Source organism: Mus musculus, chromosome 2, assembly GCF_000001635.26.
Source record: "Mus musculus strain C57BL/6J chromosome 2, GRCm38.p6 C57BL/6J".
Taxonomy (NCBI): domain Eukaryota; kingdom Metazoa; phylum Chordata; class Mammalia; order Rodentia; family Muridae; genus Mus; species Mus musculus.
The window spans coordinates 106,364,211-106,380,766 of NC_000068.7; the positions used below are offsets into that span (position 1 = coordinate 106,364,211).

General features: G+C 40.1%; 1 protein-coding gene and 1 long non-coding RNA gene across 9 annotated transcripts in view; one reads left to right on the top strand and one right to left on the bottom strand.

Moving 5' to 3' along the window:
• Dcdc5 (doublecortin domain containing 5) overlaps positions 1–16,556 on the top strand; it is a 328,880-nt gene that overhangs the window by 283,347 nt on the left and 28,977 nt on the right. For 5 of the 8 annotated variants that reach the window (XM_006500502.4, NM_177844.2, XM_017319384.2 and 2 more), the window contains 6 exons: positions 1,203–1,370; positions 3,777–3,959; positions 5,477–5,680; positions 8,110–8,311; positions 12,797–12,928; positions 13,638–13,739. In XM_006500502.4, coding sequence (XP_006500565.1) covers positions 1,203–1,370; positions 3,777–3,959; positions 5,477–5,680; positions 8,110–8,311; positions 12,797–12,928; positions 13,638–13,739 — 991 coding nt within the window. Of the gene's footprint in view, positions 1–1,202; positions 1,371–3,776; positions 3,960–5,476; positions 5,681–8,109; positions 8,312–12,796; positions 12,929–13,637; positions 13,740–13,829; positions 13,909–16,556 lie in introns of those variants that run through there. The other 3 variants (XM_011239885.2, XM_011239882.3, XM_011239886.3) reach the window with 3 other exon arrangements.
• The window catches only part of Gm46755, a 57,003-nt gene continuing 48,464 nt past the window's right edge, over positions 8,018–16,556 (bottom strand). Inside the window, exon 3 of the long non-coding RNA XR_001783429.2 lies at positions 8,018–8,245. This is a non-coding gene — a long non-coding RNA (predicted gene, 46755). The remainder of the gene's footprint in view (positions 8,246–16,556) is intronic.

Below are 16,556 nucleotides of genomic sequence, written 5' to 3' on the forward strand. Positions count from 1 at the left end.
TATGGGATGGATCCCCGGATATGGCAGTCTCTAGATGGTCCATCCTTTCGTCTCAGCTCCAAACTTTGTCTCTGTAACTCCTTCCATGGGTGTTTTGTTCCCAATTCTAAGAAGGGGCAAAGTGTCCACACTTTGGTCTTCATTCTTCTTGAATTTCATGAGTTTAGCAAATTGTATCTTATATCTTGGGTATCATAAGTTTCTGAGGTAATATCCACTTATCAGTGAGTACATATTGTGTGAGTTCCTTTGTGATTGGGTTACCTCATACAGGATGATGCCCTCCAGGTCCATCCATTTGCCTAGGAATTTCATAAATTCATTCTTTTTAATAGCTGAGTAATAACATAATCTTTTAAATGACCTTAATCAACAATCCTTCTAGCTGGGCAGTGATGGCACATGCCTTTAATCTCAGCACTTGAGAGGCAGAGGCAGGAGAATCTATGAGTTCGATGCCAGCCTGGTCTACAGAGTGAGTTCCAGGACAGCCAGGGCTACACGGAGAAACCCTGTCTTGAAATCCAAAATAAATAATAAGTAAATAAATCCTTCTAGAAGTTTTTCTAAAGAAATTTTTGTAAATTTATGTATATAATGCATATACACATAGCATATATGTATATATCTATATATAATATGGATAGTACACATGTATATATGTGGTATTATTTAGATATCTATGTATATATACATATGCTAATTATTGTATACTAATATAGTATATATGAATATAAGCATATATGTACATTATGATATATAAATAATATATTTACATATACACATATTATATATGTGCTTATATGAATATATACTGCTGTCTTATTTATTACAGAGGATGTTTTAAAAACCTGGAGGTTTAACTATTGAGGATTAGAAAGCATAATACCCCTAAGATGAAATGGTTAATATCCTTTAAAAATATTAGAAAGATTCACAAAATAATATTAAGTCAGAAATGATGGAATTTTAAAAAATGTGCTTTTTACTCCTTTGTGAATCAAATATATTTAAAATTATGAAATATTTATGTAATTCCATTTTGATATTAATTCAAAGGTAGTTATCACTGTATAGGAATTTATGCGTAATTGCCTGTACTTTCTAAATTTATACAATTAAAAACAAATGTTCACTATGCCATCTTATAAACTCACCTGTCCATTTGGGTGCATATCTTATTTCTGTCTTTTGGTTTTCAGAAGTATAAACCACACAGCAATGGGGCTGCCAATCAAAAGTGGGATTATGTGGCAAATAAGAGAGCATTGATAGCCTTTCACAGCACTGCCCTGGATAAGGAAATCACAGCAGCTAATTTTTCTGACCTTTGCACATCATCTGTCACTAAAGAAAACATTGATCAACCTGTAAGTAGTTCCCTCTTCCCACGGATGAAAGAAAAATGGGCTCATTTAATAAAGCAAGAAGATTTTTCCTGATGGGAAAGCTTAAATTCATACAGGCTGAGCACTAACTTGTCTGTTTCAGACAGGGTCTTGCTACAAAAGCCATACTTCTGTCTTCTGATTACAATCTTCATCTCTCAGTTTCCCACATGTGAGATTACGGTGTGCACACCATATATGGCACGAATACTCTTTTTGATGAGATTCTCATTAGGAAAGAATGAAAGAAAATTATGAAAAGTAAAGTAAATTAGACAGTCTGTGTAAAACTTCTTGTTTTATTGTTGAACATTTCATATATATTCTAAAGCAGACATTCATACAGCAAATCTTGATTTGTCCACCACACAATCAGCTCTCATCCAAATATTGTCACTTTTGCTAATCCCAAATATGATATTATTTTACTTCTAAATTAAGTATGCCATTTTATAGCTTGAACATTTTTGACATTATCATTATTTCATTGTCAAAAGTAACAATGATGTTAGAGCAATATAATACACTATTTTTGATCAAATTTTCTGAATTGTCCTAAAAGCTAATTTTACTGTTTGTCAGCTCAGGTGCACCTTGTTCATAACCAGGCAGAAGGCTCTGCATTTGGATGTGTTTTTTTATAGCATCCTTTGGCTTGTTTCTCCTTCCCCATGAAGTCTATAAATGGGATGCACACTAGAGTCGTCATTAGACCTAGGCATAGCACGTTCTTCAGAACCTCCATGGGTTTCCCTGTGTGCTTTATATACTTAGGTCTCTCTGGAGGTTATACCTAGCTGTCCTGTTTTATATACTTAGGTCTCTGGAGGTTATCCCTACCTAGCTGTCCTGTTTTTAATGATGCTTTTGGTGGTTTGTCCCCATATTTGGAAATCACTCAGTGCCTATTCATCAATCTTATCATTTTGCTTCAAATTGGTCAGTTTTACCTGATTACACTGTTTTAGTCACATTAATTTGCTAAAGGTTTAATCAGAAAATAACCTCACTATGTTGATATTTTACTAGCCAAAAAATATGGTTTGAAAGGAAAGGCAGAATAAATACTTAATTCTATTTTGCAATTCTACTTATCTGTTAACAACAACAACAAAAAAACTGAAATATATACCATTCTGAGATAGCAGTTTGGGCTGAGCTCTGCGGGGCGGCTCTGCTGGTCTTGACAGGGGCATCTAAAGTGTCTATAATCATCTTGTGGGGTTTGTAATGGTTTAAGGTCTGCATAGTCCAAGATGCAGCCTCTCACATGCATGGTGGTTATCAAACACCAACTCTTTAACTGTTTCATCTTTCAATAAAGTTGGCTCAGGCCAGTTCCCAGTGTAGCCTCAGGGCTCCAACTTTAGCTGTAAAGCCCGGGTTCCACTGTGCAAGCTCTTATCATGTACTTGCTTGCCTCTTACTTCTGTTGTCATTGACCAATGCCAGTGACATAGCTTCTTCACAATCACAGAGAGGAGATAAGGAGAAAAACACCACACCTCTTGACTAAAGGAACTGTAATGTCACCAGTCAAAAGGGCACAGAAACAGGATGGGAATGGTTTTATTATGGCTATTGTTATGATTTTCTACACTAAGAGCCACAATTGTTAGTTTTCAAGTCAATGTCTATCAACCACAACTCATTTCCAATGATGTTGAATGAGGTCCCCTGCCCCTTTTCATCCATTGCTTATATTGGTAGCCTTATAATGAATGAGGAGTTCACATCCTCAAAAGCAGTCCAGCTGTTTTAGTTATCATTCTTTCTAGTCTCAAATTGCCCTTCCTTGAGCCAATTTGGATACCTTCATTTTGGCTCTTGCATCTTTTTGATATTATTACTTAACTCCAGGATTGATTTAGTTTCTGTGCACAGTAAAATGTGCCTTCTATACAAGATGTTATATTGTACTTTCCCTGTCTCTGAGGATGGCATTGGCCATTCTTCAAAGAAATCTTAATTCTGTACAGATGTTAGTGTCCCCAGTATTGAAGAGTCATTACAGAGTTAAAGAATAATTTAGAATTACTTTTAGTTATTGGAACTGGTAAGATAGCTCAGCAGATAAGGCATTTGCTGCCAAGCCTGAAGACCTGAGTTCAATTCCTGGAACTTACATGATAAAAGGAAAAAAAACCAACTTCTGCAAGGTATCCTCCAACCTCCACTCATGTGTGCCCCACACCCTAGCATACAGAACCAAATGTATAAATAAATATACAAAATTAATTATTAGGAAGCGTGACGCATTTGGGTCATAGTTTTAAACTGAGGATTTGGTGGAGACAAATGCACTTTCCTTATGCTATGGAGAGTTCTGTAACAATGCTGTTGTGGGTTAGAAGTGCGCACATGGAAGCATCTCTCCTCCTGTTGTAGGGATACTGTTGCCTCTCACCTGATGGAAAGAGAGATCTCAAGCTCTGCCTGGCTTGCGGGAGGTCCATGAGGGCAAAAAAGGGGCTGAAAGAGCTGCTTCCAAGGGCTCCATTCTCCTGTGTTTCGGGCTCGGAGGAGAAGCTCTGGCCACCAGGGCCTTTCAAAGTCATCAGTGTTGCCAAGGTATTTACTGAGCTTTGCCACTGGGCTTGGCAACGTGGATGCATTCAGAATGGTTCCCCATTCGAGGTTCATCCCTACTCATCCATGTCACCTCCCTCAGATGCACCTTTCCAGCCCACCAGCATTGATTTCTTCTTCCTCATTAGAGTTTAAATTACATTGTCTTTTAATAGTTCTGTCCAGCCTTTGATGTGAATTGGGCACTTCTGTTGCTGCGGTCTGCAGACACATTTCCCTGCTCTTTGTGTGACTGTTAAGTAGGAAAGAAATCTCAAACCTTTATTTAGCATAGCAGTATTTGCCCTACATCATTAATAGGGAAAATGTATATGCCTCTGTGTGTGTGTGTGTGTGTGTGTGTGTGTGTGTGTGGTGCATTTTGAGAAGGATCTGACATATTGTTGTTAGTAACAGTTCAGGCTGGGTGGCAGAACCCATGCATTTAGATACCATTTAGAACTCCTAGGGGTGAGGGGACTAACACTGCCACGATCCTGTAACCTTAAAATAGTACCACTAAAAGAGAAGGAAAAAACCATTCCCTTCAAGTTCAGAAGTTGTAAAGAACTGGGGAGAGGGGGTTTTAAACAGAACAAAAAGGAGGTAACCCTGAAATGAGGGCAACCTGCCAGCCTGGTGATCCCTGTGAGTCACCCACTGGTCTCCAGACCTTACTCCTCGATCTCCCAGCTCTGATTCATGCTAGATGTGGGCAGGGACAGGCTGCAGTAAACTCAACCCAAGTAGTAAGTAAGTAACCCAGCAGGAGAGAAGAACCAGTCCTCTGGAAGCCGGACAGTATTTGCTTTGGCACTGGTAACTGGGAAGGACTCCTCTATGTCCCAGCGGCTTAGTCGGTGCCTGTCTTTCTGGGTTCCTGGATCAGGACAGTGAGAGAAAGCTTTCTAAAGGTTACTCTGCACCTTCATCACTCTCCTCATCTTCCACCAATGGATGGCCCCCTTCTAGGAAGTATCTGTAGTGTTTATATCCCCTTATTTACTTCAATCCCACGTTCCCTGTGTCCTGATTTCCTTTCTTCGGCATCTCTTACGTCCCCCCTCAAATCCAATCAAACATACAGCAGTAGCGAAGGAAAAGCAGAGCAGGCCAGAAAGACAAAGAGCTACGATGTCAGTGAGAGGACCAGAAAGAAAACTGAGGAATTCTGACCCAACCCCCCTCCTCCTCCACATCAAGAATCTACAGTACATGAAGACAGAACTACCAAGTGTAGGTGCCGCCCACACGCACACCCGTGCAGACTTTAAATGAGGAGTAGAAACATGACACAATAACAAAGAGGAAATAACACGATTTATGTCAACATTCATTCTGTTTTTGTTTTTGTTTTTTGAGACAGGGTTTCTCTGTATAGCCCTGGCTGTCCTGGAACTCACTTTGTAGACCAGGCTGGCCTCGAACTCAGAAATCTGCCTGCCTCTGCCTCCCGAGTGCTGGGACTAAAGGCGTGCTCCACCACGCCCAGCTAACATTCACTCTTTTAAACAAACCAGGCTGATTTATCTTCTTCCGAAGCTGAAGACACTCTAAGATATTATGAAAAGCGTCTGTCATCTTTACGGATGAAGACATACGCATGCACTCCATCTCACGGTGGCGCGGTAGCTTCGTACCAGAAGGTGGTGAAAGTAACCGCATACAAAAATGGGGATGGATATCGGAATGGGAAGTTAATTGTGGCTGGAACATTCCATGGGGTAAGTGGCTATCACTACAACCCATGTCTGATCTTAGAGATAATGGTGGTGGCAAGTCCTGATTAAAATCACCCCAAAAGTGAGCAAGAGACATCCTTGTCTACATCCACAAATTTAAGCTGGTAGGATCAAGATCTCCATTTTCCTGTAGGTGTTCCTCCTCATTGTTTTTCTCTGAATACAAGGTTAGAAAGAGTGAGAAACCAATGAGCTGATTTTCAACTGGCCCCAGAGTAAAGATGTAAAGGAAGAGGGAAAGGAGAGCGACCAGGAAGTCTTCACCCTTGTGATGGACAGAATGGCTTTTTCCTCCTTGCTTTCTTTGCACTTCAATCTGCATGTCGCCTGAATGGTCTGAAAAAGAAATAAAGCTCCGTTATTTAGCATTAGAAGCATCTGAACAAGTGTTTGCTGACAAGGTGTTTTACTTCACTGTTTTTGTTTGTTTGTTTCACTTCACTTGTAAGTTGGGGCATCTCAAGTTGCCAAAGACTGTGATTTTCTTGGAGGCTGAGTAGTCATAAAAGAGAGAGAGGAGAGCCCCAAAGTAATAATTCTGTCTCAGCAACCCACCCAACACTTTTAGTAATGTATTTAATAGGTAAGATTAAATACAATATAGCATTTCCCTGCTAACTCCCCACACCTTCCTGTTCTATTACCTCTGAGGTTCAAAACAATTGGCTTTTTTTTATTGAATATTTTGTTTATTTACATTTCAAATGTTAACCCCTTTCCCCATTCTTTCTTCCCTGAAACTCCTTATCCCATCCTCCTTCCTCTTGCTTCTATGAGGGTGTACCCCCACCCACCCACTCTTGCTTTCCTGTTCTCGCCTTCCCCTACTCTGGGGCAAATAGCCTTCATGAGATCAAGGGCCTCTCCTCCCACTGATGCCTGACAAGGTCATCCTCTGCTACACATGTGGCTAGAGTCATGGGTCCCTCCATGTGTACTCCTTGTTGGTGGTTTACACGCTGGGAGCTCTGGTTGGTTGATATTGTTGTTCTTCCTATGGGGTTGCAAACCTGTTCAGCTCCTTCAATCCTTTCTCTCTAACTCCGCCATTGGGGACCACATGATCACTTCAATGGTTGGCTCTGAGCATCTGCCTCTGTATTTGTCAGACTCTGGCAGAACCTAGATACTGTTCAGATAAGAACATGAATTTGGTTCTCGTGCTACATCTGGTAGCTCACAACAGTCTGTATATAACTCTAGCTCCCCAGGATCTGACACCCCCTCTGTCCTTCTGGGGTATCTGCACTTATGTGCACACAGAGATGCACAATTACAAATATAATTAAACACGAAAATAAATCTTTTCAAAACAAAAACTCTTGCTCAATGGAAAAATCAAAGCACAGAAGTTAACACCAAGATTTACCTAAGGCTGCAAAGTTCTCTCTTTCTCTCTCTCTCTCTCTCTCTCTCTCTCTCTCTCTCTCTCTCTCTCTCTCTCTCCCTCCCTCTCTCTCTCTCTCTCTCTCTCTCTCTCTCTCTTCCTCCCCCCCCTTCTCCCTGTCTCCCTCCCTCCCTTTTTGCCTCGTTTGGCTTTACATTGTGTGTGTGTGTGTGTGTGTGTGTGTGTGTGTGTGTGTGTGTGTGTGTGTGTGTATGCATGCATGTTAAAGGATAATCTTAGGGAAATGATTCCCTTTTTCCACTACAAGGGTTCCAGAGATTAAATTTAACTGATCTGGTTTGTAGCAGGCATTTGAACCTCTGAAGCATCTTGTTGGCCCACAGGCTGGCTTTATGCTTTGTTTTCCCATCTGCAAAATGTCTTAATGGGTGATAATTTGTGGCAGGTTTGGGTTAGAAAATTAACTATTTGCTTATTTAAAACTAGTCACCAATTTGCAGCATTAAAATTTCATATCTTATCGTACTACAAAATGAAAGTAAATTTCTAAGTTACAGACTTTAAATGAGATATTCTGGTAGGGAATACATCAGCAGCTGGGCTGCAGCTTCAGAGTCAAGGGTGTTCAAAGCCAGCTTTGACTCATGTTAAATTAGAGCAACAAGACATAGAAGGTTACCTGTAATAAAAAAAAAAATCAACATCAGTAGTTATTCAGTGTGTGTTTTCTCAAAATAAAGGATTTTCTCAGATTTTTTCAATTGCAAATACCATGTTATGATTTCAACTGTCATCATTATTTCCTGTTAGTGTTTTTAATATATTATTTATTTTTATCTTTATGTGTTCTGCCTGCATGTAAGTGCAGTTCATGAATGCCTGGTGCCTTCAGAGGTCACAAGAGGGCACTGGATCCCCTGGAAACAGAGTTATCCACAGTTGTAAAGAATCTTGTGTGTTCTGGGAACAGAACCTGGGTTCTCTCAAGAGCAGCGAGTACTTATAAGTGCTGAGCTACCGCTCTAGCTCCTCCTATCAGTTCTTTACCACTTGTGTTGTGTAGCTTCTTGCAGAATGCACAGAACGACTTCAACTCACCAGAGCAGCTTCCAAAATCTACACCAGAGATGGAACTACCATCCTCACCTTGGATGGCTTGGTTCTGTGGGCTATAGGTGAAAAACTTATCCAGACAGACCCTAAGGGGCAAAAGAAAAGCACAGAGTCTGTTGGGACAGAAGACATAGCTGTTCAAACTACAGAAGGTTGGTTAACGCCTACAGACATTAGTTGATTTTTATCTATGCTTCACTAAGTAAAGGTTAAATATGATTTGTTTAGTCACCACAGCAAGAATTTCAAAATTATAGCCAGCCACTTTGGTAAATGGTTCAAAGAGTATCAATGAGATTTTCATGGTGTCCTTACCTTTTTGAATAAGTAAAATGAAGAAAGAATGTATATTCCAGTTTTAGAACTGAAACAATAAATTAATTCATAAAATTAATAATTTAACTACTTTGCAAAGCACTAACACCTTTTGTTCTAAAACTCAGAACCCAAACCAACTGGGGGCACTGAAGAAGTTGTTGCTAGGTCAGCGAGGATCTCTTTCTACTGCTGAAGGGAGGGTCTCCCTGGCTGTAATTTTCCGACCCTCTGCTTTCCCTCCCTGACTTTGCTGCTCTCACTGCTTCCGTTCAACCTCAGAAGCTCAAGCGAATGCTCCTTCCTTACTGCTCCTAGAACATCTTATCATAACTGTCTGCCCACATCTCTCTATGTCCCACACTATCTACAGTTTAAGGGAGGGGGCTGCACCATGTACAATGCTTTGTTAAACACAAGCCAGTGTTGCCAGTTGTGATGCAGCAGTGTGCTCTCAGTGTGAGATTTCCTACCCCTGTCCTGAATACCAGCTTTGGTTTGTTTCTTAATTCAAGTTTCCATTGCTGTGAACAGCCACCTTGACCAAGACAACTCTTATAAAGAACGTTTAATTGGGGGGCTGGCTTACTGGTTCTGAGGTTCAGTCCATTATCATCATGATGGGAGCATGGCAGGCATGGAACCAGAGGAGCTGAAAGTTCTACATCTTGGTCCAAAGGCAAACAGAAGACTGGCTCTCATGAGGCTAGGAGAAGGGTGTCAAGTCTACCTCCAAAAGGTCACACTTCCTCCAACAAGGCCACACCTCCTAATAGTGCCACACCCTGGGCCAAGCATATACAAACTACAGCAGTTTGCAAATCAGAAGGTCGAAGATTTGCCAGTTGCAGCTGAATGACACTGGCCAAGTTCTGGAATCCATCTTTACCTCAGTTCTTTTGTTTGTAACTGGGTGTGCTAATAATCACTCTCCTTACAGAATTCCTTGCTTCATGAGAAGCCAGTGAATATATAGTGTTGATACAAAAACGAGAAAATTTTATATCAAAGGGAATAAGAGATAGTTGGATATGAAGCCATTTTGAATAACCATAGCTAGAGAACACAAATCGTACCCCAAACTCCATGTTCCAAGACAGAAGCAGTTTTATAGTTTCACAAAGCAAAGAAAGTCATAAATCAATGCAAAATTAAAATACATTGATGGTTACATGAAAGCATGAGAGAGGGAATAAAATGGAGGGACTCCTTTTGCCCTGTTTTTTTTTTTTTTTTTTTTTGGTTTTTGTTTTTTGTTTGTTTGTTTGTTTTTTTTGTTTTGTTTGTTTGTTTGTTTTTGAGACAGGGTTTCTCTGTGTAGCCCTGGCTGTCCTCGAACTCACTCTGTAGTCCAGGCTGGCCTCGAACCCAGAAATCTGCCTGCCTCTGCCTCCCGAGTGCTGGGATTAAAGGCGTGTGCCACCAACGCCCTGCAAGGGAGCTCTTTTTTAAGCAAGCCGAGTATACTATCTGATAACATTCTTAGGCCTTGGATGGGTGGAAGCTAGTGGTCTGGTCTGTTAAATTAATAGGCTTTAAAATGCTTTTACCTATTGGTCTCAGGATGTTATTTCAGACACAGAGTTGTGTGAGGAATGGCTTTTCTGGGGTGTTAGAACTAGCCCAAGATAAGGTAATTAGCCACTAGAGTTGCAACAATTTCTTCATGGTACCGAAATTCTAGTTGGTCCACTTCTGCAGACACAGTTTCTTCTTAAGTTTTAGTTCACTATGGAATGTATCTGCTTACAGTTTGTGTTCTCTTTCTTTTTATTCTATTATAATAAAAAACTACAATGTGAGATACATTTTGTTCTATCAAAGGTGGATGACCTGCTAACAATCATCCATAAATCTCTGTCATTTGATGACATCTTACTATGTGTCTGTTCGCCTACTTCCTGAACATCATACTGTGCTGAGACTTGAGCATCACACCATTCCTTTTTGCACCAGCTATGAATTTCCCAGGTTGTGAGGTCTAGCTCTCACCAATGGGGCAAGACACAGTCATCACCTATATTAGAATAAAATCTTCAGTCTACTTCCCACCTGAGTGTTGCTCTCACAGCTCTGATTAGCTTCAACCCTTTTGCTGAAGTAAATTGCCTATGGATTTACCTGTGTTGTTTCTTTCTACAATTCTAGAATTTCCTTTCCTAATAGACATAGCAATTCCAAATTTAAGATATGTTTTTCACAGAGAATGGAGAGTTCGAATCAAGCATTCATAGCTTTGGTTGACTGGTAGATCAAGATCTGCATCTTCCAGAAGGACACCATGCTGGGTTGTCACAGAATAGGAAAGAGAGCCAAAGGGCTTTGTGACATCTCCTTTATGAGGACTTTAATCTCAATCACAAGAAAAGGAGCTCTCATAGAAACAACAAAAACCAAAAATGATCTTTCAAAAATCCCTACCTCAGTGCTGGGTAAATAGCTCAGTGCATAAGATGCTCTGTGCAAGGATTAAAAACTTGAGTTAGGATCCCCAGCGCCCATGTATGACATCTAGGCAGAGTAGCACACATCTGTAACTCTAGGGCTGAGAGATGAAGATGGGTAAATTGTGGGGTCTCACTGGCCAGCCTGCAAAACTGAAAGTCTTATCATCAAGTTCATTGTAATACCATCTCAAAATTAAGATGGATAATGGCAAAAGATGCCATCTCCAAACTAACCCTAGGCAGCAATATGTACCTACACAGGTAATAATAACCTAGGCATCTGCATATACCATATAAATAAGTCAATGAAAGAATCCACCTCCTAATAACATCATGTTAACTGTTAATTCTCTCTACTTTAAGAATTTAAGAGTGGGCACATTCAAAACACAAATGTATAAATATGCACTTATATACATGTTCATAGACTTATATACGTTTAATATAATTTAGACTTAATTGGTCCTTATGAACATGAGCCAATGCTTGACCAGTACCTTTCACTCATGACTTTTGTTATCATAATTGTATATATTATAATATTTGATCATCTCCATGAGTTTTAAGAAACACTGATTTGAATCTTGAATGCCTGGATGATTTTCAACGCACACAGCTCTGCCTCACATTAGTCTTTAAATGATCTTCATCTCAAACATGCTTCTTTCAAATTCTGCTTTCAAATATTCCTTTTGGAAGGACAGAATATTGCCTCTCATCACAACTATCAGAAGAGTGTCTTTTTGATGGCATCCCTCCTTCTCCCATATTTCAGAACATATCATTGAGCAAGGCAGAACCATTCATGGACTGTTCTTGTATGGAGTTGAATGTTAGTGTTATGTCATTAATTTCTACTGAAGACCTTTAAATAAATGGATGCTGAAATTCAGAAAGAACACAGATGCTAAAAATCACCTAGCTCTTCCTCGGCCTAACTATGTCACTAAGCCTCACATATTTTAGTCACTTTTTAAAGAGTTGTTTCTGAAGAAACCACCTTCAGTAGATAGACATGGCCTCCAGTTGAGGGATAGGGCCAGCCACACATTTCAAAAATTTTGACCCAGAATTGGTCCTGTTTAAAGGAAATGCAGGAACAAAAATAGAGTGGATACTGAAGGAAAGGCCATCCAGAGACCACTCCAACTTGGGATCTATCCCATGAGCAGGCACCAAAACCCAGCTCTCTTGCTGATGTCATGCTATACTTGTAGACAGGAGGCCTGGCATGGCAGTCCTCGGAGAGGCTCAACCAGCAACTTACTGAGACAGATGCAGATACTTACAGCCATTGGACTAAGATCAAGAATCTCTATGGGAGAGTTAGGGGAAGGACTGAGGGAGCTGAAGAAGATTGCAGCCCCATAGGAAGAACAACACTATCAACTAGCTGGACCCCTCAGAGCTGTCAGAGGCTAAGCCACCATTCAAAGAGCATATATGGGCTGGTCTGGGCTCCCACTACATATGTAGCAGAAGACTTCCTTGTCTGACCTCAATTGGAGGGGATATACTTGGTTTTGTGGAAACTTGAAGCACCAGAGAAGGGGGATGCTAGAGGGGTAAGGTGGGAGTGGGTGAGTGGGTGGGGGACACCCTCTTAGAGGCAAAGGGGGATGAGATAGGTTGCTCATGAAGGGGGACTGAGAAGGGAGACAACATTTATAATGTATATAAATAAAATAATTAATGAAAGAGTTATTTCATTTTAAAATATTTGCTTAGATATTCAATTCTTTGGTTGTCTACAAAGTTTCTGACTAAATGTATGTGTTGGCTCCAGTTTGGGTAATAATAATGAAAAATACTAATTCAAAAAGCATATTCATTCATTATTAACTGAGAAGAGTAAATGTGTCCCTTGTTTCCCAGAAAGCTCAAGAATGAAAGTGGAGAGCAGACTGGATTGTGTGGAGGGCATAGATAAGTCCCTGATTGCTCATGTCCTCAGAAGCCCTGTTGCTGTTTGGGTGTCTTGTGGTGAGCCATTTCTGCCTCTAAATGGTAAGGTGTTTGGTTTATCTTCCATATAGACAGCTGGTAGAGAAGGGGAGAAATACATTTTATGTCATGAGAAAATGAATTGAGGGTGTATGTCATCATAATAATATCATATTTATGCAGAGAGGCAATCGGTCAATTAATACATGAGCAAAAATAGCTGTTTGCATGTATTTGCACCGTTGCTTGTTTTTCTCTTACTGGAATGGAGCATTCTGCATGGAGAAGTGTCTAATTTAGTTGATAAAGAGATGCTTGGTGTATAAGGCAGAGAATAATGGTATCCATTAGAAAATAACAAATGAGTTTAATTCACACTGAGGACGACCTGTCTGCACATTTTCATTTTTAAGAATTGCACCCTTTAGGCAGTAGGTAGATGTTTAAAAAAAATGAATGGTCCCCAGCCAGGCTTTCATCACAGCCAAACAGTTAGTGGAAGCAGGAAATGAAATATGGCTATTGCATATGGTAAATCTATACAATAAAGTAGTTTTGATCTCATTTCTGGACCGCCTCTTTCCATACAGAAATGCCCTAAGCTCTCTCATCTTTCAAATGAAGTTTCTTTTAACAGCCCTCACCTCCTTTAATTACATCTTTCTAATTCAATCTGTCTTTAGAGCAGAAAGTTCTTTGTAAGTTACTGGTGCCTATGATGAATTGCTTTTGATAACAGAGCACTATGCAAAACATTAATTTTTTATTGTAGCTCCATGGAAATCAGAAAAATTAAAGAAACAAAGCTGGCTGAAGAGGGACAAAATTTTGGCTGATTTGGATACCATGAAACACAAGATGCGACAGTTGAAAGGTCAGTATGGAAGATATTTGTCATCTTGCTTAATTCCAAATGTAGCAACAGCTACCAATAAGTATTTTCTACTGCTTGATACCAAAATAGGTACCCAGTACATGCTGTGTAAACGTTATGCTATGTAAGTTTGAACAAGGTATGAAACACAAGATGCGACAGTTGAAAGGTCAGTATGGAAGATATTTGTCATCTTGCTTAATTCCAAATGTAGCAACAGCTACCAATAAGTATTTTCTACTGCTTGATACCAAAATAGGTACCCAGTACATGCTGTGTAAACGTTATGCTATGTAAGTTTGAACAAGGTATAAAATCTCTTAGCATAGCCATTTAGTACTAATTTTGTATCTGTATATTTTATATTAAAAGGAACATATACATACACTAAAAAAAAAATTGAATGTCATATTCCTTGCTTTTGAAATACTCCTTTATCTGATACAGTAGAGACCTTAGTAATAAATAAAACAGTACCTGCAAATTTAAACAGTCTTTTTGTTATTCTTTGGCATTTTATTGATGAGGAATAAAGATTATTTATAGGACAATTTTCATTTCAGCAATTAAGACAAAGCAGTACTAAAGTCTTCAAGGTCAAGGTCAGCGAGCCGAAGACCAATTTTAATACAACATAAGATACATTTTTCATAGTTGAAGCAACAGTAGGCATTGTGTGTCCTCTTGAGCCATTCTCACAGAATCTTAGGTTCCTGTTATCATGCTATTCCAAGCATTTGAGACACAGTTGATTGTTTAGAGAAAATCACTGGCCTGTGGACTTGAGTCGAAAAGAAGGAATGCATTTAGATCTTTGTAATCAGTATGTAGGAATTTTGACTTTTGATGGTGTCTGGAAGACACCATCTTGTGTCTGAAGTCTACGAACCTTTCTTCAGCCACAGCATACCTGGTTCTCAATGTAAAAGGCAACTCTGGTTGTGGAACAGTCGATGCCTGCTCCTTGTCTATTCTGTGTCCAATGTCATCTCCAGAACTGACTCCAGCTTTGAGAGAAAGCATTGAAGACTACTCCAAATGTCTTCTCCCCATTGGCACTTGAGTGTGCCAGGGACAAGTTCAAACTAGAGCTGCCATGTCAATCTAATGCCAATCCATCCTTGTCTCCTCTATCTGTGGAGAGAAAATCTATCTCCACCATCCACCCAGGCATTCTCTCACAGGAACCTACAAGTAATTCTTGTTATCACACCCCTTCCCTTCCCCCAAGCAAGTCTTTAGAAAGTCCTATTACCTTTTTCATTGATCCCCAATGGATTCCAACTTCTTTAAGTCTGTGCTGCCTAGTGTTTGTCAACTTGACAAAAAGTAGAGTCACCTGGGAAGAAGGAACCTTAATGGAGGATTGTCTCTATCAGATTGTCCTATGGGTACATCTTGGGGCACTTCCTTGATTAGTGACTGATACGAGATGGCCTGACCCACTTTGGGCTGTGTCACTTCTGGGCAGATGTTCCTGAATTTTATAACACAGCAAGCTGAGCAAGCCAGGGGAAGCAAGCCAGCAAAGTAGTCACTGCTTCAGCCTTCAGCCCTTGAGTTCCTGTTTTGGTTTTCCTCTATGATAAGATTATAACCTACAAGTCATAGAACTCTCCTTTCCAAGCTGCTTCTGGTTGGAGTTTTATCTAGTTAGCATCAGAGAATCTAACTAGAATAGTCTCATTTGTCTTTATTCAAATTCAAACACATCATCCATTGATTGGGATAGTAGAACAGATTCTAACTGGTCTACCTGCTTCAAGTCTCACCAGCATCCATTTGATGGTCACCAGCTTTTGTTTATCTTCTCCCCACCCCCAGAAAAGTGGGTCTTTTTACTCACTCGCAGTTGTGGAACTAATTACAATACTGAACACCAACTCATCCGTGAAGATGGCTTTCATTCCTAACCAAAAATATGAGAAATGGAAGATAAACCTCAAATAAATTCTTAGCTCTTGAGAGCTGGCAAGTGACAGATATAGAGTAAAATAAATAAAGGGGAAGGTAGCACTGGGTAGGGAGAGGAGCTACTAATGGTAAATAGCTACATCTTTTTTGAGAATGATCAGACACTTGCTGGAACTCAGGCCCCACTTCTCTTTTCACCTCCTATGATTTCTTCAGGTTGTCACCATAGCAGCTATCAACTGTACTGGCACAAGAAAGGTGTCTTGTAGCATGGAGATGGGATTATAATAAAGTCAGAGGCTGCCTGCAGGGGACACTCTGGCATCCAGCAATTTCAATAAGCCTGGGTTACAGCTTATGATCCTCACAAACAACTAAGATTGTGGTGGGTCAACAGTCAACCCACCATCTCAGTACTGAGGTAATGTGAGCAAGGGTGAGACTCTGGAATTGAGTCGATCCTCTAAAAGTACAAAGGTGTTACCATAGCACAGATGTAGGATCTGCTGAGGTTGCCTAACATCCTTAGCAATAAACTGCTGCTTCTCAATGCAGACCTTCATGCTTGCCCTCTCTGGAAGGTCTTCTGTCTCCTTGCTTGATACCTCTTTTTGAATTTTCTTTTAGAACTCTAGGCATATCATATGCTTTAAAAAGTCTGGGCTCTTGAGAAAATTTACTTCCTTCTACTTTCAGGCTTTCTCCCTCTTACCCTCTTGGATCTCCTTCGTTGTTATTATTAGTTGTTCTTCCTAAGGGGTTTCCCCTCCCCTATGCGGTCTACTCCTGGTGCAAAGCAGTTTGTTACATCTTGAACTCCCTCCCCCATAGCCCTCAAGACATTATTTTAATTACTTGTTCATGGGACTGTCCCCTTTAGGTGAGAAATGTTACACCCTTCTA